General features: G+C 36.4%; 1 protein-coding gene across 20 annotated transcripts in view; it reads right to left on the bottom strand.

Moving 5' to 3' along the window:
- The window catches only part of DYNC1I2 (dynein cytoplasmic 1 intermediate chain 2), a 56,601-nt gene that overhangs the window by 7,799 nt on the left and 22,849 nt on the right, over nt 1-25,953 (bottom strand). For all 20 annotated transcript variants that reach the window (XM_084997971.1, XM_084997973.1, XM_084997966.1 and 17 more), the window contains 9 exons: nt 24,207-24,322; nt 11,476-11,571; nt 11,107-11,269; nt 10,892-10,991; nt 10,288-10,413; nt 9,258-9,404; nt 8,771-8,884; nt 8,188-8,321; nt 6,912-7,056 (listed from right to left, as the gene is read on the bottom strand). In XM_084997971.1, the coding sequence (XP_084854097.1) occupies nt 6,912-7,056; nt 8,188-8,321; nt 8,771-8,884; nt 9,258-9,404; nt 10,288-10,413; nt 10,892-10,991; nt 11,107-11,269; nt 11,476-11,571; nt 24,207-24,322 (1,141 nt within the window). The remainder of the gene's footprint in view (nt 1-6,911; nt 7,057-8,187; nt 8,322-8,770; nt 8,885-9,257; nt 9,405-10,287; nt 10,414-10,891; nt 10,992-11,106; nt 11,270-11,475; nt 11,572-24,206; nt 24,323-25,953) is intronic.

Below are 25,953 nucleotides of genomic sequence, written 5' to 3'. Positions count from 1 at the left end.
GGGGTGTACCTGCAGCATATGGAGGTTCCCAGGCTAAGGGTCCACTGGGAGCTGTAGCTGTCAGCCTAAGCCACAGCCACAGCAACTCGGGATCTGAGCAGCGCCTGCAATCTACACCACAGCTCACAGCAACGCCAGATCCTTAACCCACTAAGCGAGGTCAGGGATCAAACCTGCATCCTCATGGATGCTAGTCAGGTTTGTCAACCACTGAGCTAAGACGGGAACTCTGACGATCTAGACTGTTATCTCAGGGCTACCAATAATTTAGCTTAAAGGCTTTAGAAAAGTCACTTTATTGTTTTGGGCCCCTATTTCCTTACTTATAAAAAAAGGTTTTGTATTAGTGATTCTTTTTTTTTTTTTTTTTTTTTTTGTCTTTTGTCGTTGTTGTTGTTGCTATTTCTTGGGCCGCTCCCGCGGCATATGGAGGTTCCCAGGCTAGGGGTTGAATCGGAGCTGTAGCAACCGGCCTACGCCAGAGCCTCAGCAACATGGGATCCGAGCCGCGTCTGCAACCTACACCACAGCTCACGGCAACGCCGGATCGTTAACCCACTGAGCAAGGGCAGGGACCGAACCCGCAACCTCATGGTTCCTAGTCGGATTCGTTAACCACTGCGCCACGACGGGAACTCCGTATTAGTGATTCTGAACCTTTATTTGCAGTCCCCCTAACCTTGGAGGTATTTTCAAAATCATGTTGTTACCTAGGTCTCCTTAGGTATTCTGATTTAATCAGTCTGGGATGCCAAGTAAGCACTAAGTTTTAATAACTGCTGCAGTGATTCTAATGTGACCCAAACTGAGAACTACCAAACTAGGTGCCATCTAAAGGTCAGTGCAGCTCTAAAATCCTTACAAAAAGGAGTTCCCATCGTAGCGCAACGGAAACAAATCTGACTAGGAACCACGAGGTTGCAGGTTCAATCTCTGGCCTCACTTAGCAGGTTTAAGGATCTGATGTTGCCGTGAGCTGTGGTATAGGTCGCAGACGTGGCTCAGATCCTGCATTGCTGTGGCTGTGGTGTTGGCTGGCAGCTGTAGCTCCAATTCAACCGCTAGGCTGAGAACCTCCATGTGCTGCGGGTGCACCCCTAACTAGCAAAAAAATAAATAAAATAAAATTCTTACAAATGAAAGCGTTGCAAACATACCTGCCAAAAAAAATGAATCAAAACAAAGGGCTTCTTTGAATGACAGACAGCATTTGAATAATCAAAGGTAGCTCATTCTAGTACAGTGGTGAAAATACACTGTGTGGTTGAGGGACAAGCCATATTTTTTTCTGGGTTCTTTACAATTATCCAGTGTCTGCCCCTCCTCAACCCTTCCACCAAATTCAAGCCCATCTGGAACCTGTAAATGTGACAATATTGGGAAAAGGGTCTTTGCAGATGTAATTAAATTAAGCTGAGGTTATACCACTTAGAATAGGCCCTAAGTCTAGCATGACTGCTGTCTTAAAAGATGAGAAGAATTTGGACTGAGACCAAGAGGGAGAGTACCACGTGACGACAGAAGCAGAGACTGGAGGGATGCAGCTGGAAGCCAAAAAGCACCAAGACTGTCAGCAACCATCAGCAACGAGGAAAGAGCTACAGGAAGAGGAACAGATTCGCCCTCAGAGTCTCCAAAAGTAGCCAACCTTGCCAACACCTTGATTTCAGATATCCAGCCTCCTGTGAGAGCATAAATTTCTGTTGTTGTAAATTACCCAGTTTGTGGCAATTTGTTATGGCAGCCCCAGGAAACTAATACAGTAATTCTGTATTTTTCTGAGGAAATTGAGGAGTTCTAGATTAACAACCAAAAGAGTCTCTACAATAAATTCATGAACGTAACAGTGAGGTGCTTTCCAGTGAACTGGGAAATAATTATGACCTCAATTGGATGAGAACAGAAATAAACAGATTCTCATTACAAAGAAATGATTCCAGGAGTTCCTACTGTGCTCAGTGTGTTAAGAACTCGACATAGTGTCTATGAGGATGCAGATTTGACCCCTGGCCTCACTCAGTGGGTTAAGGATCTGGCGCTGCCACGAGCTGTGGTGTAGGTCACAGATGCAGCTCAGATGTTGTCACTGTGGCGTAGGCTGGCAACTGCAGCTCCAATTCGACCCCTAGCTGGGGGACTTTCATATGCCCCAGGTGCAGCTCCAAAAAGAAGAGAAAAAAAATGGCTCAGCGGAGTAAGGATCTGGCATTGCTGTGAGCTGTGCTGTAGGTCACAGACGCAGCTTGGATCCTGAGTTGCTGTGGCTATGGCAAGGGCCAGCAGCTACAGCTCTGATTTGACCCCTAGGCTGGGAATCTCCATATGCTACAGGTGTGGCCAAAACAGATTAAAAAAATTATTCCAGGGGTTTCCTGGTGGTCTATTGGTTAAGGACCTGGTGTTGCAGCTGCTGTGGCCTGCTGGGCCAAAAAAAAAAAAAAGATTTCAAGCTCAGAAATACCTTCCTATATAACCTGACAGAAAATATTAACTTTCTGAGAAGGAATGTATCTATTAAAAGCAATAGAAATATAGAAGTTCCCGTCATGGCTCAGTGGAAACAAATCCGACTAGGAGCCATGAGGTTGTGGGTTTGATCCCTGGCCTCGGTCTGTGGGTTAAGGATCTGGCATTGCTGTGAGCTGTGGTATAGGTTGCAGACGTGGCTTGGATCTGGTGTTGCTGTGGCTGTGGTGTAGGCCGGCGGCTACTGCTCCGATTAGACCCCTAGCCTGGGAAACTCCATATGCCCCAGGTGTAGCCCTCAAAAAAACAAAAGGAAAAAAAACAAACAAAAAAGGCAATAGAAATATAAAGAAGCAGTCTTACAAGAAAAATGAAGACAGTGCCCAATTCAAGTACTGTTCAGAAGAGAGAATCTCAGGCAATGGATTCTGAGGACTACCACCCATGGCAAGGTTATCTCTATGTGAAGATGAATGAATCAGGATATCTTTCCTTGATGCCATTAAACATTCAAATTAGAAAACTTCTTTTGTTCCAATTCCTTGCTCACCGAGCAACCTTCTGATTATAATTTGGCTTCCCATGTGGGTTGTCTACAGGGAAACAATGAGCTGGTCAGGCAAGCATGAGTATCTAGGCCCTCTGGCAGTTGTTTCTCATTGTAAATTAATAAATTGACCTTCTCCAAAGTATCAGTGTCTTGGAGGCCTGTGAGTTCCAGTCAGCACTCCCTGGTTAATCAACTCAAGTAGACTGACAAAACTGAATTCTGAATATGCAAAGGACATGCCAGACACTGGCCAGTAAGTTACCAGGGTAAATGCTGCCATGGAGGATTCAGTCTTAATGGTCAGTCAGCATTTCCCAAGAGACATCCAAACTTCAAAGCATTTTTTTTTCATTTTAATTAGTCTAAGATCTGCACAGTTGCTAGTATAAGCATACAGTAAAATCTCTTTAACCCTGTTGTGATGCTGGTATTCTCTAAGAGTTAAATAGAATAAAGCTGTGCAAATAAGGAAATTTAAGACATCGGAGATTGTGAAAAACTTTTAAGGTGTATATGGACTACTAGAGTCTGAGAACTACCTATTCTAAGAAATATATTAAGGCGTTCCCACTGCGGCTCAGCGGTTAACAAATCTGACTGGCATCCATAAGGACACAGGTTCGATCCCTGGCCTTGCTCAGTGGGTTAAGGATCCAGCGTTGCCATGAGGTGTAGTGTAGGTTTCAGACATGGCTCGGATCTGGCATTGTTATGGCTGTGGTATAGGCTGGCTATGGCTCCAATTCGACCCCTGTCCTGGGAACCTCCATATTCTGCAGGTGCAGCCCTAAAAAGACAAACAAAAAGAGAAAATTAATGAAAACAATTTGATGATCCAGAACTCTATCACTGCATTATAAATTGCTGACTAGGCAAAAATTAGAAGCAGACAATAGAAGTAGATTACTTTAAATTTGAGGCAGAACCATACTGAGATTTTTTCAGCAACTTTTTTAGAGGACTTACAGAAAGGGAGAAAAAGAAATAATCTTGTTTCACTATTTTGGCAGAGGGAGATCTTAAAGATAACAGCAATACCTAATGATTCATTTGTCTAGTTTGTGAGGGCTCAATTCCTAGAGGCAGAAAACACTTAAAAAGTAGAGGCAGAGAAAAATACTTAAAGTCTGTTAAATTAATGAATGTAAAGATATTGGTTTTAAAAGCTTAAAATCTAATTGGAACAATGTTTTTAAGAAGAGATTGTTTTTCAATACAACACTGTAAGTCAACTATACTCCAGTGAAATTAAAAAAAAATTTTAAAAAGAGATTATTTTAAAACCTTTCCTATTACTCATTACCACTGTGTTGGAGAACACAGAGGCTCTACCAAATTTTCAGGTTAGAAATGAATACCAGCAACTGAATTACTATAAAGTATAAATCCAAGATCAAAACAATGACACTGGGAGCCAAAATACGGCTAAATAAAAAAAATATTTATCGGTGGACTGTTGCTGTTTCATTCTTGATAGTATATCTATTTGTAAGAAGAAAAGTTAGAATAAAAGGTATCTTTTCTGATCAAGTTTTACAGAGGCCTTGGGCATGTACAAAAACACCCAGCTGGCCACTAACATTGGAGAGGTATGCATGTGTCTTAGAAGGAGTGGAGAGCTCTGTATCTTGGTTGAGTGAATAAATGGGTCTTCTATATGAAGCTCACGAAAGGAAGCAATGCCTAGTTCAATTAGCAAAGAGATATGCCTGCCTGTCATTCTTATTCAGCAGGCAGTTCTATGTTGAAATACAGCAAAATACAAGAACAAAAAATATCAACCACTAATCAACCAGCTGTGTAGTACCACAAAAGCAAGCATCAATTAGTGTGCTATCACAGATATAAATTCTGTTCTTGTTTAGGCAAGATGAAGTCTTCATTTTTCAATCCTATTTGGTAATATATATATAAGAATGGAAGCCTCAAATTTAAAGATAAAAGAAGGATGGCAAGCAAAGCCCTGAGATATTAAAAATAATAATAAATCTACAAATAGATAAAAGATTCAATTGCCAAAAAAGGAAGCTGACCAACAATCTAAGAAAGATGTAAAGTCTCCTGTGTCTATGCAAAGGATTACTAAGGTGAAAGCATATCCAGAAATCTAGCCACTTAGATGGCTGCCTGCAGCCTAGAGAGAATCGTTGGCTTCCAATTCTGTGTCTTGCTTTGGTTTTACTAGCTGCATTACATATATTTCTTTGCTTGTGGTTGTGAGGATCTTCTACCTCTCTACTTTTTTCCACTGAATAAATCTCAAAGAACAGAAATTCAAGAATAGTCCAGGCAAGAAAATAGATGAATGGCTAAATGCATTCAGGCGCTGTCTGATCCCCATGAAGGGAAAAGGAGGAAGTGAATGAACATTAAGCGCTTATCATGCTAAACACGGTGTCAGGCACTTTTTAAATATGTTTCCTTCATTAGACTTAAGTGCTATTTTTATGCCTGCTAATTAACCCCAAACCTGAAAATGCTCAATTTTAAGAGGCAAAGTTTTCTAACTCACTTCCTATTAGACTAAAAAAAAGGCATCGAGAAGGACATGAGTTGGAGTTCCTGTCATGGCGAAGCGGAAACAAGTCCGGCTAGGAACCATGAGGCTGCGGGTTCGATCCCTGGCCTCACTCAGTGGGTTAAGGATCTGGCGTTGCCATGAGATGTGGTGTAGGTTGCAGACGCAGCTCAGATCTGGCGTTGCTGTGTCTGTGGTGTAGGCCAGCGACTATAGCTCTGATTAGACCCCTAGCCTGGGAACCTCCATATGCCACTGGTGTGGCCCTAAAAGGACAAAAAGACAAAAAAAAAAAAAAAAAAAAAGAAAGGACACGAGTGAATACTGAGTTCATCCCTGATTTCTGAGGCCAGCATTTGATTAAAATATATATATATATATATATATATATATATATATATATATATATATATATGAGTTCCACTGTAATAATGACGAATATCTCTTAAGAGCACCAAGTTTTCTCAAAGAAACTGAAGAATCAAAAAAAAAGTTAGAATAAGGCAGATGGAAACATTAAAAAAAAAGAGCTTAAAATTTAACTTAAATAGAATCTGATATTCCAAGTATACAGCTTTGCCAGCAACAATGTAATACTGCAGAAAAGCCATACAGCAGTCAAGGCACTTTCATTTTTTAGATGGGGTCATAGGAAACTACAAGGTCTATCACAGGAAGAAACATTCTCTAACTGGATTTGCCTTGAGACTATCAATGAGGCAGGGCATCGTCACACTTACCTGGAATTGCTGGAGGATCAGGAAGCACTTTATAACATAAATGGCTTTCTTGACATTTATTGAAGCCCAAACAATTTAAATTATGTATTGTGGACAGCAAAAAATTTATATGCATCTATATATATTTATATAGATTTACACAATACTTTCTTAATTCAAGTTTATGATGTATATAGCCTTAATGTATAAGACTTAATATACATCAGTTTTTGTCTTTTCTCCAGTGTCCATCAGCTCTGTGGGTCACTGTGATCTGAACAGCCTCTAAAAGCCCTCCAAAGACCAAATGCACGGCTTTTGCACTGGGCTGTATGGCAGCTACATGACTGCTGCCCTGGGAGATCTTCAGGGGCTTCTTCCCCAACTCAGTTCAGGGTAAGCAGTTCTGTGCTTGAAAAGCCTAAAGTGTTGGGAAGACTGGTCTTGGTTATGTGTGGGGTTACCATACCTGTCAGCCTACTTTTAAGAAAACTTCAACATCTAGTTGCTCCCTCACGCTCTATGTAACTTATTAGATATGCTCTATCAGTAAATCATTCTATGCCATTAGAAGGCGTTTCGTCTTTCTTATGTAGTATTAGAGCACCACCTTGTGTCAGAAACCTGAGCACATGATCAGACATCTGTTTTGGGATACCTTAGTTGTCCAAAGTTTTACTGTCCAGTCAAATGATGAAGTGACAAAAAGATGTGAGAAGTCCACTGCTCCAACAGCTGCATGACAATGGATGCCAGTAATTGGTCCTTGATGTCCTTCAAACATCTCACTGATTCCAGCTTTGCTGTTTCAGAAGAGTGAAACAGGAAAATCTCTTAAGTAGATCACTTATAAATGTTATTACACGTTTATTTACTATACTTTGACATAATTTCAACAACCTCTGTGCTCATAACACATCAGAATAATTATGTTGAGTATTACTCCAGATTTGATAAACACTACTAAAGCAGTAAGTACATTTTGGAACCATAAACATCATGCTATTGATGAAAGACCTCAAAGCCCAATATCTGAGGTTCTGAGGTGGTGGAATAGAGACAAAGGGAAGCTACAAGTAAGAGACACAATCTGGGCTACTTTTAAATCAAAGGCTTTGAAGTGAAGGTGATCTGTATTTGAGACAAAATCTGAAAACTCAATTTTTTTTTTTTTAAGGAAGCAATTGATAAGGTACAGCTAGACAATTTCAAAACAGATTGAACAGCAGGAGAAATACTAGCCAATTTAAAATGTGTACGTGACATTACTGTACAATTATCAGGAGGACTGAACTAAGGCTCAAAGTCCAAATAAATCGAAATGGGAAAACAGCTGAAAATCTTATTTATAAATTTAAAGGTCAGTATGTGGCATGTGCATTTTGTATTTGTAATTGCTGAGTGCTACTTCCTACCATTAACTTCTGTGAGCATGTCCACATATACAAAAATCAAAACACACTGTAACCCTCAAAATCCTAAACATATTATGATCCAAAACAACCTTTTATTTTATTTATTTATTTTTGTCTTTTTGCCTTTTCTAGGGCCACACCCTCAGCAGGGGTTGGATTGGAGTTACAGCTGCCGTCCTATGCCAGAGCCACAGCAATGTGGGATTCGAGCTGCGTCTGCCACCTACACCACAGCTCACGGCAACACCAGATCCTTAACCCACTGAGCAAGGGCAGGGATCGAACCCGCAACCTCATGGTTCCTAGTCGGATTTGTTAACCACTGAGCCACGACGGGAACTCCAATAACCTTTTATTTTTAAAACTACTTATTTTAATTTTATATACTTATCGTAAATAATTTGTCACAAATAATGAGTAGCTCTAGGACAGATTTCTACTTGAACAAGTGGCAATTTGTTTTAATAAGATTATTCAAGGAGGAATTCTAAATAACTGCAAACTCCAGTTTAGGCTTACCTGCCGTGGCGACACGCTGTGTACACAGAACCTTCTTCACTCCCAACAACAAAGTTGTTGACATCTCCAACAGGGAAGGACATAGATGTCACAGCTACTGCCTTTGATTGTTTATGAACCAATTCCATGCTATCCTACACAGGAAAAATTGAGATTATTTTGTAAACATGTAATTTTAATCTTTTAAAGAAAAACTTCTAGTATTAATTGTTAATAAACAATTCTTTTACTATACTACTTAACATAAGTTTAGTTTGATGAAGCCAGTTTGAAAATAAAGTACAGAGGGAGTTCCCTTGTGGTGCAGCAGGTTAAGGATTTGGTGATGTAACTGCAGCAGCTTGTGTTGCTGCTGTGGTACAGTTTGATTACTGGCCTGAAAACTTCCACTTGCTGTGGGCACAGACAAAAAAAAAAACCAGTGTATACACCACAAACTATATTTAATACATGTTTAGGATTATAGACTATTACCATAATACTATTAGAGAACATTTATAAAAACATAAGCTGGGGTTTATATAGACTAAAAAAAAAAAATCAGTATTTGTCTCAAAATTTCAGTTTTCCAACTTTAACCTACCTGTGGATGGGAAAGCATGTCCAGACTCCATGAACAAATTTTTCCATCAGTAGAGATACTAATCAGATTGTGAGCATTCTGTGTTCCAACAACATTTACACAATATACAGGATGCTAAAAAAGGAGATATTAAAGAACATTTTCTGTGATTATTTTGCCAAAAAAAAAGAAACAATTTTTACTGGATAATCAGAGGTATTCTGTTTCATATCCAAACAGTCTCATATCTTGAGAGTATTTTCAATGTGACGTTTGATGCTATTCTGTTGACTAACAAAAGATTATCTCAGAAGGGATAAGTTTCTAATAAAAGAGTTTTCAAAAACAAACAAACAAAAAAAAAAAAAAAACAAGCAGCCTTCATTCTTGGTGGCTAAATGATGAATTCATACATCAAAGGAAACACATTTTAAGACTACTCTGAGGGACACTACTAAGTATTTAATGGTGAAGGAGTCAATCTAATGGAAATAGCCTCTTTACTTACTGTGTGTGCTGCAGCTGACAGTGGAGTTCTTTGCACTGGAGTTCTTTTATTGCTACGGTTATCCCACAGCACAATTTGGCCTGAATATGTACCACCAACAACTAGATTTGGATGAAATTTTGCAAATGTAGCAGACATAACAGCTGACTGCAAGTAAGCAAGATTTTTTATATATAAGGTTCAAATGGAAGGAAGAAGTGTGACAAGTTAAAAAAATAAATCTAAACATTTTCCCCTTTATTGTAAACTATCAGAAATTATAAAAACCAGTAAGTACGCAAAAATTTCATTTCATTTTAAAATATAAAAATACAGCTTGAGAATAGTTTTGCTTAAAAGTCAAATGTAACAACTGTTTACATAAATGTTGAAGTAATTTATTGAAGAAAGCAAAAAACTGATTTGATTACAGTATTAAATCAAAAGATAACTTGGCTCTGCATTAGCTGCTGACAGTAATCTGACAATTACAGTCTATGCTAGTTTTGATTCTGTTACGTGTTTTTTGCAGAATTATGAAATTAAAAGATTATAACATACAACTAGAAAGGCTTGTAAATTCTAACTTTCCACTAAATCTACTTTAAAAATCTGCATCTGTTTCCTACTTCAAACATATGTTTCTACTTAAAACTATCTAGTTCCAGCTCCTCAGGCTATGTATAAGTAATTCAGTGGGCCAACCATCTAATTGTATATTCAGCAAATAAGTTCCTGAGAAACTCCCCGTAGATAAGACATTTAATAAAAGATTCCTTTCATACAATCAATCACAATAACATAAAATCACAACTGCAAAGGACTTTAGGTGTGATTAAACATAAGAGATGTCAGAAAAGCTAGAAAAGGCAGATCACGTTGACCTGAGAAGTCTGCACTTTTCTGTTAACATCTGTTTGCAAATATGAGGTGGTTTAGTAAATGCCAATCCAATGAAATCATTATGTTGACAAGAAAAGAAAAAAGGCACTTGTCTAAAGTCATTAGTGAATTCTTAAACTTGGGGGGGACTGCTAAAAGACCATCTTACCTGGCAGTGAAAGACGTACTCTGGGGTAGTTTTTTTGTATTTCATATTCCATACAAGGGCCACACCATCAGGCTCATGGGGAGCATCTTCATTGTTATTGTAGGAAGCCACAAGTAACTCTGGATACTGTTTGCAAGAATCAAGTGGGACAAAAAATGCTATGCATGATTAAGAAGTGTTTTACATTCCTAGTTAACTGTCTTTATCAAATTATTCTGAAAATACAAATTCCTATCACTTCAAGAAATATATCTCTGTAGTCATGCTCACAGGGATGTTAGTAAAACGTTAAATCAGTACAGCTGTTTATTTTAAATGTTTAACATTAAAACATTTTGTTAAAGTATGTATTGTAATTCTATCCAAAGGATTTGGCAAACAACTGAAATTAGTAAAACCGGGCTATGGCATAAATAAAATCTTGAGTTTTAAATATAGTGTTTACAATCCTTTCTTCTTAAGTACATAATTATAACATTAGAACCATGATCCATTGTTACTTTAAATAATATATTGATTTAATTACAGTTTCCATAATTAAATTAAAACTACCTGATTATAATTAAAAAATGAGTTAACAGCAACCAATTTTGTTACAATTTACCTGAGATGACCAATCCAAACAACTAACAACTCGATGCTTTGACCAACGTTCATCAAAAAATTGTCGATTTAATGATAGTTTAGCACCTGCTTGAATCTCTCTACAGAAAGAGGCCAAACAAAAAAAAAAAAAAAGAAAAAAACCTGTGTTATAACTTCCTGCCCTGAAAGTAATTTAACAATGCAGAAGCCATAATTTTAACAATTAAACATTACCCTTCTTTGTCTTCCAAATCTCTTCCACTGTAGTCAAAGAATATGTTGATCTGCTCAGAAAGAGCTCTTTCTACAATTCTTGTAGAATGGTCAAAGAAACTTAAAAATTCCTCAGAGTGCAAGATTTGCTGCTTTTCTTCTTCAGTCAGCTCATGAGGGGGTGCTAGAAAACAGACGTTTTTTGGAAGTTTGATTTATGCCATTCAAATCATGTCACCTCACTATTACAATTTGGATCAATGAATGCTGCTTTTTTTTCAAGCAGATTAGACTCTGATTTAGAACATTTTGTTCTACTTTAATACATAATAATAAAGGCAATATTAACAGGAATCAATAAAATTTTCAAAGTTAAATTCTTTAGGATACCTTTACTATCACTTTCCTCATCTTTCTTTAAAGTTTTCTCTTCTTCAGGTTCAATAGGTGGTTTAGGAGTCACTACATCATCTTCTTCCTCTTCATCTGAAAAAAATTAAATTATTTTTCTGAAACTGATGGCTCAAAGTAATATTTCAGAAAGCATCACAGCTCTTTAGCTAAAAGCAAAAATGAACCACTGATAAGACAGACGAAGTAAAAATAAATTTTATCATCACAATTTTAAAGAAAGAATTATTATAAGGGAACTTCTTGGTTTTTATACATACCTATGGGGTAACTCAGCAATAGTCACATCAAATTCTGTAGCTACATAAACTGAAAGATATATAAGCAACTATGATGAATTCCTCATGGAAATCTCTAAAAGCTTGCAAGCATTTATCACTCCAGACAGAACAACATGCAACTCAGACACAGTTTTACGTAGCATGCTGACACATTAATGCTATAAAATGAAGAAAATCAAATGTCTAAAATAGCCTATAGAGCTGGCTGCTTACTTGTGATCTGAAACCATCAGTGTCTAATGGGTCTTCATATGGCATAAAGATGGCTTACATTAACTCTCAGGTTGCTATTTGAGAGGCAGATTTTAAAGATAATAGCTATGAGACCACATTTTCTATTCTGTCATTTTAAATGCAAGGCTCATTATCTACCGTTATATGATGTGGCAATAAGCACTTAATGTTTTCTTAACTTGAATAAAAATATATATTGAGATAATATACACTGTTTATAAGACTTTTAAAAAATTACTAAATCTTCTCTTATACCTCCAAACCAGGAAATAACTTTAGATACGTATTTTAGAATATTACAGAATAGACAACTCTGCCTACCTTTTCTTCCACTACATACTGTGATAGATTTTTATGAAGAAAGCGCTTATTTTTATTGCCTAAACAGATGTGTCATTAGTCTATGAGGAAAAGGCAGCAGGCGTCTGCAGCAGAGTGCATCTCAAGTAATGAGAGCCCATTCAATGACGGGACTTTACTTGTTAGTTATAGTCATTTCCCTGACCCATGTTCAAAATTACCTAAAACACACATACATACGACATACACAAAAGAATGGTCAAGGATGGGAACCAGCTGCCAAGTCATGGTCCCAGCAGCCAGGCCAGCTGACTAGATAGCAACAACCAGATGGCACTGCTGGGATTGTGTCTTTCTGCTACAAGGTGGCAATGGGATGGCATAACATTCTTCCGCTTGACTGCTTCCAATCCTGTCTCTCCCCAATGGCGAGCTGGTGCAATTACTCGCACTCCAGGAGGCCTACAGATAAGCCTTTACCCTGCAAACAAAATGCAGCTTGTAGGCCACACCAGCTGCCAAACCACACACATAGTGTTAGGTTTGGAGAGCTATGAAAATCTTTCTAACTCCAGAGTATAAGCAATAAAAATATAACTGTACCTGTAGGAAAGAAAGCTTTAAATGACACTGTATAATGCATACAATGATACAACCTCCAACTTAATCAAAATGATAATGACGTATGCCAATCCTACATTACTTGAAATTGAGCGATTTTTACGTTCTGACAAGTTTACAGAACTAGGATAAATGGCAAGAATGATTTCAATATATGCTCATACTTTTGAACCAAATGGTGAAGGTTAAAATTTTTCCTTTCAAGGGCCTCAATCAGCCACAAAGGAAAACAGTAATCACTGTCTTTTCAGCCAGCCCAACCGCATTTGTCAGCCCTTTCTCCGTCAATGCAGCCAGAGCAATCAACCTGCCAAACATTCAGAATGGAAAAACAATCTGAAAATACAGGGTATAATGCACCTGCCAGTGAAAATGGCCATTTCAAGAAAAGCTAGTGATCTCAGTGACCCCGCTGAGGAGGCGGTGGTGCAAAGGGGAAAGAACACGTAAAAGAATTCTTAGTGATCGCCACTCTCTTGCACATTGACACTTCCTTACAAAGCATGCCAATTACAGCTTTTGTGCTACTTAAAAAAATGAAAGCTTTTTTTTTTTGGGCAAAATAATCACACAGAGAAACAGAAAGACAGTACTTCTTTTTAGATGAATTCTCATATACAATGGATTATTAATCTGAAAACAGTATAACTGGTAACAATTCTATATGGCACTGCTCAAACATTACAATAAAATTCTACCATAAAGTCATCTTCTGGTGTAATGTAATAAAATAATTTGATTATCCTTAATTTAAAAATTGACTTCTAGAATAATAAGATTTATCTCAACTAAAAAAACTAAAAATGTGTATGTTTCCATTTTCTGCTAATACTGTCAGTTATTCTAATCAATTTTGTTTACCAGTAGGGCTCACTGTATGTAAATCCTAAAATCAAAGATAGAGAATTTCAGTCACCCTGGATAGGTCATTCTTAAGCACTGTGAATTATAAATTACAGCCTCCCATCCACATCATATTTTCCTCCCTCAACTTTGTTGCATTATACGGCTTCTAAGTACCATTTCCAATGACAGGTGTCAAATTCCTGTCATAATGCATATGGTCAGTACTTTAGTGCTAAGTGACCTCATAATCTACATATTTAACAGAAAAGATCATGCTTATAGACAATCTTTTCCTTTTAAAATTTAAAATGTAGATGAAGTATGGTAGACAGTGATCTATATCTGCCTACTTATACGGCATCTGCCACGCTTACTTGCTCATTTAGACTATTTTAATTGTAGGTGAATGATGAGTATAATCTATTTAAACACTTGTTTTCAGGATTTTATTTTAGAATTTGTGTACACACCTCTCTACATGAATTAAAAACTGATTTAAAAACTATGATAGATACTTAAACCCAAGCTTCATAAAAATAAAGCTAAATAAAAATTCAAGGAACATTAAAAAAATCTGTTCTTAAAAAGTACAAAACATAGTATTTTTATTATAAATCTGATTATCTTTATATATCAAATATTTGGCAAAAAAAATGCCTAACATCAGTAATATCAGATTAGAGAATTTTCCTCTGAAACAAATACTCTTCTCTCATAAAAAACTAATAGAATTAGCTACTAAAAAAACTATTAATATGACCAAAAATACAGTCTTCCAATTCTAAAGATTTTCTAAGCTAGTAACTATTACATGATAAACTATAATATATTTAAAACTGAAAAAGACTGCAACAGAGCAGGAAGACTGAAAAATGGGACAGCCATGTCACATCAATTTATTGATGAATATTCATTGCAATATGCTAAGTGGTTAACTCCATGCTTTCTCTGACAGGGAATTTAAGGTTATAAACTGAGCAGTAAAGAATGCATAAAAGTAGCAGTTACTTTTAAAATGACAAATCTCTTGCCAATGAATGCTAAGACTAGGTTTAATGAACCATTGAATTTTTACTGAGTTAACATCAAGATTGTGATGTATTTTGGTGAGCTGGAAAGAAAAGCGGTCCTGTAAATTAAGCTGCACCTAGAAATAACACCAAAGAATGAAATTCCAGTTGTTGGAATAATCTGTTAGAATGGAGTAGGTTAATCAAAGTTAAATCATCTGTGAAATGGGTGGCTTTTGTTAAGCTGAGGGAAGGAGTCTTCAGAGCAAGTTTTCTCATCTGTATGTCATATTACCTTCATAAGACCTCTAAGCTAAGAAATGAGACAAAGTACACTCTGAATTATTTTAAAATATTACAACACATTTAACAGGTAATATGCAAGATCCTAGAAAATTCTCCCTAAACATCAATACCTGAACCCTTATCATAATTCCCAATATAAAGTGAAAAATAAATCTCATCATTAGTGCCTTAATGTTTTTCGGAAATACATTTGTTGTCTATAAATTTATTAACTAGTTTCACCATACTGGTGTGCTATATTTTAAGGAAGTTAAATAACCTATGAAGAATTTACAAAGTAGTCTGATTACTCATGGTACAAAACAACTCCCTACTGAGTTCTAAACATCAGGAAATGTGTTGCATATAAAAATATGACTTAATTTATAAAAATTCAACTTACAAATAACTTCACAAACAAAATGAGATTATTAGAGGGAAATGATTTAATCATCAGTTTAAAAATACATGTTAGAGATGAATGATTTTCCTTCAATATTTTCAAAATAATTTTCTTTTTTGGATCAACATCATTTTGAATTACTTCATTTCAATCAATTTGTCCATAATTTCATCTTCTTATACCTTACTCTTTAAAATCAATATTAAGAAAATCTTATCTATTAGGACAAAGATTCATGTATGTATCAATGGAATCCAATCCTTTTATTTTTTTACATATCTAGAATAAGATGCAAGGTCACCTGGATTTCCTTAAAAATTTAGATCTTCGACAAAAGAAAATCTTAATCAGGAATATTTTGAATACAGATCTAATACTAATTTGGGGGTCAAATAAAAAAGGAGTGATACTTTAATTATACCATTTACCTTAACAGGGAATTTGCCTCTCTACATTGTCTCTTTGTATGTAAAATTCATATTTTATTTAGGCAGTATTGGCATCATTAACATAGATCCATTTATCTGCGATCTCATAAATATTACATTTTTCTGAGCCCACAATTTCCGATATGCTGATTAAAGTCTTTCAATCAAGGTTAAGAACAAATACTTCAATTTTCAATTATATTTATATTCTCACAGATTCTCTGAGTTAAAACTAATTTATTAACTGTGTTATTTATTCTAGAATTTTTTTAAAAATCCAGTTTAGATGAGGGTAATGAAGGCCCACAGATTTAGTCTACTTGAGAAATGTGGATGCCAGATGTTAAGATCATGCAATAAGAAATCAAGAGCTATTTACATGTAACAGTTTTCTATACATTATAACTGCTAATCAACCTGTACCTGAGGTAAAATATCTGACTACTAAATCAATACCAAAAATAAATATAAAACACCACACATAAGAAAATGGAATGATATGAGAAACAGCACTTGACTGGAAATCAAAAGCTAGGTTTCTGGTTGTAGCTCTGATATTCTGTCATACTGTGACTGTAAGGTCAGCAATGAACTTCCCTGGGCCTCAGTTGCCTCAGGTGTAAACAAGTTGATTGAACTTTGGAATTTCTTCCCCTTTAAAAATCTGTATCTAAAAACTGCAACAACAACAAAAATCCATACTGATGGGATGAAAAAAACAACACCATTTTCAAAAGCCTTAAAAACTTAAAAGATAAGAGAAAGAAGTAACTTTTCCAGGAGTATATCTATGGACACCACACTCCTGGCATGAGAAGTTTTTTTCCTGGGGAGACTGAAATTGACTGAGGTCATATGTTCCTAGTCAATTTCATTCACAGTAGGTGCTTTAAGACAGCAAAGCACCTCAGTTCAGAATTGGTACTACCAACTTACAGAGTAAACTTGAAAGCAAAAAGATGGCTAGAATGGGGGGCGGGGAAGCAGAATAAAAAACCCCTTTTTACAAGAATAGATTCAGCTATTTAAAAAAAAAAAAAATGAAAGGAGTTCCTGCTATGGTGCAATGGACTAAGAATCTGACTGCAGCAGCTTGGGTTGCTGCAGGGGTGCAGATTTGATCCCCAGCCCTATGCAGTGGGTTAAAGGATCCAGTGCAGGTCACAGCTGCGGCTTGGATTCAATCTCTGGCCCAGATATATTCATAAGCCACAGGTGCAGCCATTAAAAACAAAAAAGAAAAGAGTTAAGTCTGAGGCCAAATTTTCTTTTCAATTTGGTAACTCACATTACTTCTGCACTAATTACACTGCCTACCCAAGTTTAATTTACTGCCTGTTACACTCAAACTGATTTCGGCAATTTTGTTTCATGGTGAGTTTTGGAATTTGTTACATAATTCTTAAATGAGAGCCAACCAGGCTAAGTTTGAGAACCACTGTAATATACCAATGAATATGCAGAAATACAGTTAAACACTAATTGTTTTCATTATAAAAACTTAAGTTCAGAGTTTCTTTCTTTCCCTCTAAGACCTCCACAAATTGGGAAAAGAAACAATGTAAGAATCCTAGACATGAAAACAATTATGACATGGAAAGGAAATGATCTCATTTTTATAAACAGTTCCAAAGGCTAAGGAAGGCCTCATGGTACTGGGGTATGTTTCTTATTCTCCCTCACGTACATATCTCAACCTGAAACTACAAGAGCAAAGAAATAACCTGGTATATAGCATATATACTCATAAACGTGTTGAATCAGTGAATACTTGTTAGGCTGCAAATGAAAAAATGTGGACCTTTATAAAACTAACATCTAAGACTAGTCCACACAGGAAAATTTTATTTATTTTATTTTATTTTTTTGTCTTTTTGCCTTTTCTAGGGTCCCTCCCACGGCACATGGAGGTTCCCAGGCTAGGGGTCTAATTGGAGCTGTAGCTGCCAGCTTACACCACAGCCACAGCAAAACGGGATCCGAGCCTCGTCTGCGACCTACACCACAAGCTCACAGCAACGCTGGATCCTTAACCCACTGAGCAAGGCCAGGGATCCAACCTGCAACCTCGTGGTTCCTAATCAAATTCGTTAACCACTGCACCACAACGGGAACTCCCTACACAGGAAAATTTTAAAGATGGTCGTGCTGACACAGACATACTCAACAAAAACTGGGCTCAGTTCACCCATCTTGCCACTTTCACTTTCATCAGGGAAGATAAAAAAAAATTTTTATTTAAGACCATGGAAGATCAAAGGCATTTATTCATTACTCTTAGCCAATCACTATAAAATGCTATCCTGATGCAAATTTACCAATAAATAATTTAGCTAAGCCATGCTATCCTTTAGTGAAGTGTTTTTCAAACTACAGATCTAAACCAATAAATTTAGTGTGTTATGGTCAACACTGGGAAAAATGAAATACAGAGCTCTTATATACAAGAGCAGAGAAGCTGTTATTTCATAAAACTTTTGGGTCAGTTATAAGTTTCCCCCACTATCTGAAAGGAGAGAAATCCTACGAAGACTTTCTTAAGTTGAAATGGTGTGAAGTGGAGAAGTAATTACTTTAGGATACATCTTGTTAAACAGACACACAAAATAGAGATATAGCGCAGATGCTCACAGACACAGTTCAAAGCTATGGTGGCTTTCTGCTGGGATGCTGAATGTAGTTTTCAGGGAAGGAGACTGGCAGTGCCACTCTACTCTGGGTGCTTGCCACCTCTATAACAGCTGGCTGTAAGACACATTGAATGCTTTTTTTTCCTGTATTCATCTTTTTTTGGTAAAATCGAAAATCCTCTATAGATTTCTTTTGATTAGCAAAAAACAGGTACTGATGTAGGTCTTTCATAAAAGCAAAATGGCATAAATTGAATTTCTAAAAATTGAGGGATACCTGGAGTTCCAGTGTGGCTCAGCAGGTTTAAGATCCTGCTTTATCAATGCAGCAGCTTGGGTTGCTGCTGTGGTGCAGGTTCAGTCCCTGGCCCTTGAACTTCAACATGCCGTGGGTGCAGCCAAAAAAAAAAAAAAAAAAAAAAAAACGGGGATACTTATATGTATTTGTATCTATGTTTGTGCTGGATTATTAAGTAAATTTGACTTTCTTACCATAGGTGACTACCCTAAAAGTCTGAAAGTGCTGCTTCAGTGGCAGCATAAGAGACAACAAACCTTGTAATCAGTCAGACTTAGTTTAGAATCTTGATAAACTATCTCTTTCGGCTTCAGCGCCTTCATGTGTAGATAGAACCAATACTTAACTCTCAGGGTTTGGGTAAGAGCATTAGTAATAACACAAAGTGCCTTACACTATACCTGATATGTAGTAGGCACTCTTTGCTGTTAAAATTTCCAGCCATCAATCTGAACATGAAGTTCAAAGAATTGTTACAAACATCTAAGATAATTCACTTGAAAGATGCCAACAGGTTCGATGTTTTTCATGGCATTCAAAGGGATATATAGACAAAATAACAGCACATGTTTGTATCTACATACCATATCATCACGGAATTCAAGAAGGCTGCAAAGGAGAATATATGTTTCACTTATGGATCTAAGAGCAAATAATGACTACAATATGATACGGGGAGTTCCTGTTGTGGCTCAGTGGAAACCAATCTGACTAGCATACATGAGGACATAGGTTCAATCCCTGGCCTCACTCAGTGGGTTAAGGATCTGGCATTTCTGTGAGCTGTGCTGTAGTCAAAGACATGGTTCAGATCCCGTGTTGCTGTGGCTGTGGTGTAGGCCGGCAGCTGTAGCTTTGATTTGACCTCTGGCTTGGGAACTTCCATATGCTGCGAGTGCCGCCCTAAAAAGTCAAAAGAAAAAAAAAAGAATATGATACAGTCATATTAAAACAAAAAACTAAGACTAATTATACTTTGTCACCCAATTTCATTACTAATTATATTGTAGCATTAACACTTGAAAATAACCTATTTTCTTAGTAGTTACCTCCAGAGTAAAGGCATGGAAAAAAAAAATCCCAAGTAACTCACTCATTCTCCTCAGAAGGTAAAAGCAATTAATTCCTTAACCAAATATTTACTGAGTTCACACTTACTACACACCATGCACTATTCAGGCATTATAGCAATGAGGAAGAAACAGTCCCTATACTCACGGAAAATTTGGCAAAGATGCGGAAGTGCAATGATCCAAGAGCCCTGTCCTCAATAATTTCAAACTATGGGAGTTCCCGTCGTGGCGCAGTGGTTAACGAATCCGACTAGGAACCATGAGGTTGCGGGTTCGGTCCCTGCCCTTGCTCAGTGGGTTAACGATCCGGCGTTGCCGTGAGCTGTGGTGTAGGTTGCAGACGCGGCTCGGATCCCGCGTTGCTGTGGCTCTGGCGTAGGCCGGTGGCTACAGCTCCGATTCAACCCCTAGCCTGGGAACCTCCATATGCCGCGGGAGCGGCCCAAGAAATAGCAACAACAACAACAAAAGACAAAAGACAAAAAAAAAAAAAAAAAAAAAAAAAAAAAAAAAAATAATTTCAAACTAAAAAGAATACAGTTTATCTTGAACTTTTGGGTCAACAGCTTAGCTAACAAATCACAATCTTTTAAATTTTCCAATTACTTGGAAAATAAAAATGAGAAAAAGAATTTTTTGAAAACTGCCAATCTTCTACTGTGCAGCCACATACTGAAATTAGTTCAAAGACATTAAGTTACATGTTCTCACTTTAAAACATATATGTATGTCAGAAATAAGCATTTAAAAATGAAAATTCTGGGTAGGATATAAAACCATATGTGTATGTATGTGTGTATATGTACACATATATAAATTTTGAAAAAATATAGAAAACAGGCTGAAATCAAAATATTAACAACAGCTATTACACAGTGGTATCATAGACATTCTTTATATATCCTTTCTGTCTTCTCTAAATTCTCTATAATAACAGTACTATAAAATTAGAAAAAAATTATTTTTTCCTGCTGCATAGCACAGGCAACTACATCTAGTTACTTGTGATGGAACATACTGGAGCATAATGTGAGAAAAAGAATGTATGTGTATATATATGTGTGTGTGTGACTGGGTCACTTTCCTGTACAGTAGAAAATTGACAGAACACTATAAACCAACTATAATGGAAAAAATAAAAATCATTATAAAAAATTATTTTTTAAAAATGGAAGTCTGGAGCTCCCCCTGTGGTGCAGTGGGTTAAGAATCTGACTGCAGTGGCCTGGGTCACTGAGGAGGCATGGATTCAATCCTTGGATTGGTGCAGTGGGTTAAAAGATCTGGCATTTCCAGAGCTGTGGTGTAGGTCACAGCTGTAGCTCATATTAATCCCTGGCTCAGGAAGTTCCATATGCCACAAGTGCAGCCTTAAAAAAAAAAGTCTTCAATTAAATATAATTATAGATACATTACAATAGGCATTACCCCATATAACTTCAGAATGCCTTACATTTGAAACAACCCAAAATTCATTTCCTAAGTATACTTTTGAAATACTAAATCACCAAATCATTAGAAGAAAAAAAAAAAAAAGCCTAATTTATTTTTTAAATGAGTCCTTGTACCCTCATTTTAGCTATTTTGCTCACTTGTTTTTGTTTTTGTTTTGACTTTTTAGAGCCTTACCCACAGCATATGGAGGTTCCCAGGCTAGGGGTCTAATTGGAGCTGTAGCTGCTGGCCTAGGCCACAGCCACGGCCACTCAGGAACCAAGCCGTGTCTGTGACCTACACCACAGCTCACGGCAATACCAGATCTTTAACCCACTGATCGAGGCCAGGGATCAAACCCATGTCCTCATGGATACTACTCGGATTCACTTCCACTGCACCACAATGGGAACTCCCCATTTTGCCCACATTCTGAGTTAACATATCTAATAATGTATCTCCCAAGGACAGACACTACAGTACTTGAATATATTAGTTAATAAAATAGTATTTGTGGAAATTATGGAACCCTACAATATTAGTTTTCTCCATACTAGTCGTTCAGCACTTTAGCTTTCCTCTTTATTTTTTTTAAGTTGCTTATGTCTCAAACAAGTTTACCATTAGTAGCTTTTTTTCTGGTAAAATGAGGATTTTGCACCTATGAAAGCTATCTTATCAGTCAATGGAGCAGCAGGAGTGAAAAAATGCATCTAAAGAAATGAACAGTCATATGGTCAACTAAAAAAACTCTTGGATAAAAATGTTAGTTCTTGCTGTGGGGTGCAAGGGAATTGGCAGCATCTTGGGAGCACTGGGATGCAGGTTTGATCCTGGACCCAGCACAGTGGGTTAAGGATCTGGTGTTGCCACAGCTGCAGCTTACATCACAACTGCAGCTCCAATCTGATCCCTGGCCTGGGAACTCCATATGCCTTGGCGCAGCCAAAAAAGAAGAAAAAAAAAAAAGTTACCCTGATTTCCTCAAAATTTTCAAGTTTAACTGTATGTATAATAGTATCAACTCCCTTTGGGAACAAGATGAAAGTGAAAGGAAAAGCTTAAGATATTTATTTCATGTCCATCCCCAGTGGACAGGGAAAAGACAACTGTTAAAGGTGCATGTGATGTGGAGTTCCCGATGTGGCTCAGAAGAAATGAATCTGACCGGTAGGTTCGACCCCTGGCCTCGCTCAGTGGGTTAAGGATCTGGCGTTGCCGTGAGCTGTGGTGTAGTTTGCAGACGTGGCTTGGATCTAGCATTGCTCTGGCTGTGAGGTAGGGCAGCGGCCACAGCTCTGATTAGACCCCTAGCCTGGTAACCTCCATATGCCTCAGGTTCAGCCCTAAAAAGACAAATAGGGCATGTGATGAGAGTTCCTAGGTGGTCTAGAGGTTAGGATTTGGCACTTTTACCCACACAGCCTAGGTTCAATCCCTGGTCTGGGGACTAAGATCCCATATCAAGTCACTGCACATGTGCCCCCATCTCCCTGCCCCCCAAGAAGTATATGTGATAACCTACTATTAACTCAAAAAGGGCTATAAATGTTATAATCCTAATTTTCTTTTGAGGAATATATAAATATAAAAATTTAAACATTTCATTGAGAATACCTAGGGGTTTCAAAGATTTTTCCCCCTTCTGCTTCCTTGTATTTTGTGGGCTTTCTGCAGTGAATACTACTTTTGCTTCTCCTTAAGGGAGAAATGCAGTAATTTAACTGAATTTTCAAAAATAAATCAAACATTTAATAAAGTTTTTGTATTGATATTCTATAATCAAATAGAAATAAGTTTTCCTAAGGAGAAAAAAATGTGCTTTATGCAGACTGCTAGAAGGATAATTTATTACAGGCTCACAATTGCAAATATCATCAACTGTAAAATTCATAACTCATTTGGTGGTAAACTCTGACATGACCAGAGGTAAAGCTACCTATAATCATTATTTACCTCACTCAGTTTGAATATTCATATCTTTTGCTGAACTATTAATGCCCAAGATGCTGCTGGGGTGTTGATATATAGGACATATACTCTACTACTTTCCTGAAATGTGAAAAATTTTATACACACACACACACACACACACACACACACACAGCTTCAAAGGTTTCAGAGAAGAAACTGTGAATCTGTATTAGGGATCATAAGTAAACCTCTTTTATGTGTGACAAATTTATTAGCATCCCTTAGAAAAACAAGAACTATCATATTAACTTTATGCTTAAATCGTCTCTGATGAGAATTTTAAAAATTAGTCCCCAATATAAAAATAGTAACTCCTTTTAGTTTAGGAATCACAGGACTCCACATTCAATATAATGTATACACACTTCCATCCATTTCACACAGATTAAAGGCTGCTATGTAATCAACATAGCAGAGGCCTTAGATTATAAAAGAGGAAGTTTATGAATTAGGTCTAGATTTGTTCATTAATATGGATAACAATGACAGTATATCAGAATACAGTATGTTCCACAGAAGATAACATACACGATTTCATTTACCATGAGATATACTCTCATTTGGGGAAAAATTATTTTCATGACACAGAACATTCCTGAGCTTTTCTGCTTCTAAAGAAGCACCTATCAATAACAAAATGAAGACTGAAATATTTAAATTTATGTCAAAAAATTAAAAAAACATACATGCAGCTTATACTTTTATTAACTTCTAAAAGAAAAAGGTTGAAAACTCTAAAGACCAAATACAGAAATACAGAAACCCAAAGCATTGCTTCTATGACATTTCCCCCATGAATATATGCCAAAAAACTAAAAAGGAAGAAAAAATGAAAGAATCCACATATTTAATATGAGAGCTTAGTGACAATCATGTTTAGGACAGATATTCACCTTCTTTGGGTTGAGCCATTACTGGAGTCTGGGTTTCCTTTGTATATGTGACGATTTCACGAGGAGGAAAGTCAACTTGCGTAATTTTAGCCATTCCAAGTTTAATAGGTCCCCGTCTAAATAAAGTGAACACAAATGTTCTTAAATACTACAAACAGTACATTTTAACTACATCAAACCATGTTATTTCAGAAAAGTAAGAATTACACATTGTATATCCAACACTGTAATTTAAGTTCTTGTTTTATTCAAGAAATTTTGGATGAACAATTAATTGGCTTTATTTTAGCAAAAGAATTAGAAGGTAGCAAAAACAAAAAACATTTCTGAATCATTCAAGGTGTTTATTTTTCACTTTAAAAAGGCAAATAATTTAGTTTCCTAAAGCAATGTGTGGGTAATAACTGAGTAAGAGGGTAGGAATTTCAAAGGAGACTGCTGAATGTAGTTGGTTATAAGAACTGTTTTTAGGAGGAAAATGATTCTGGACTTTTTTCAAGGGTCAAATTTATGGATCTCACTCAGACCACAATTAGTTCCCTTCATCATTAGGAGACTTCAGCTTTAAGAATGAAAAACAAGTTTCTTTTAAAAGCTGGTTTTTTGCTAGGTATATTTTACAGAAATCGAGAATCAAACAGTCCATTTAGATTTTAAAATAAAATATTTAAACTTAAAATTTTTAATCCCTGAGTTTCCTGGCAGCCTAAGCAAGTTTAGGATTCAGCATTGTCACTGCTATGACTCAGGTTTGATCCCTGAGGAACTTGCTCAGGCTGCCAGTGTGGTAAAAAAAATAAAGAAACAAGCAAAAAAAAAAAAAAATCTAATCCCTGCATGGTCAATATTGTCCTTGATTCACATATGGACAGACTACAGTGCAGATATTTTAGACCTAAACTAAAGCAACACATCTTCTGAATACCATGAAATAACTAAAGTCACTTTTGTTTTAAATAGGAGGGATTTTTTTTTTCCTAACAAACAAAAGAGAGTTGTAGCTAAGGAAAATATACTGAAAGAAAAATATATTTTATTCTATGTCTGGGGGAATCTTTTCTTGGGTTATTATAAGTAATGTCTAAATTCTAAACCAAATAAATATGCTTCTAAACTCCTAAAGATGTTCTAAAAAAATGAAGCGGTCTTAAAAGAATACCTAATAAAAACACTGCTGTAACTTCCAGAATATAAAGCAGGATAGCTGAAAGATATATGTGTGTGTGTGTGTGTGTGTGTGTGTATCATATACGTGTGTATACAGATATATAACTGGTAATATAGCTGGTAATATAATAACTTTTTTCTTATATAAACATCCTTTTCAAAATCCTGTACAAAAATGTTTAATCAGAGTAGTATATTTAAAGAAATAGTTTTCTCTAAGGTTCCAAATGTGAGCCAAAAGAAATTTTTAATGTGTTTTCTACCTTAGGAGTATCTTAGTATCTTAGCTGTAAGGACAAAAAAGAAAAAAAGCATAATCAAAAAATTAAATGGGAAAATTTACGTACATCTGAAGTAATCTAGTACTCTAAGAATAAAATCTGAAATAAGAAAGTTTATAGCCTGATTTTTAAGATGCAAATCATAGGAAAAAATAAATCACTCCATATTCGAAAAAAAAAAAAAGCCAAGCCAATATCATTACTAACTTGAGTACATACATAGTGTCTATTAGATAAAAATCACAATATTAGAACAAACAAACAAAATATTCTAAGATTTAGGGAGGTAATACTTCACT

The sequence above is a fragment of the Sus scrofa genome, chromosome 15 (genome assembly GCF_054392235.1).
Source record: "Sus scrofa isolate SSC_HxYL_T2T_F1_AM1 chromosome 15, Sscrofa_HxYL_maternal_Yorkshire_Landrace_v2.0, whole genome shotgun sequence".
Taxonomy (NCBI): Eukaryota; Metazoa; Chordata; class Mammalia; order Artiodactyla; family Suidae; genus Sus; species Sus scrofa.
Note: the sequence above shows the minus strand (reverse complement) of the source record. Positions and strands in the feature narration are given on the sequence as shown.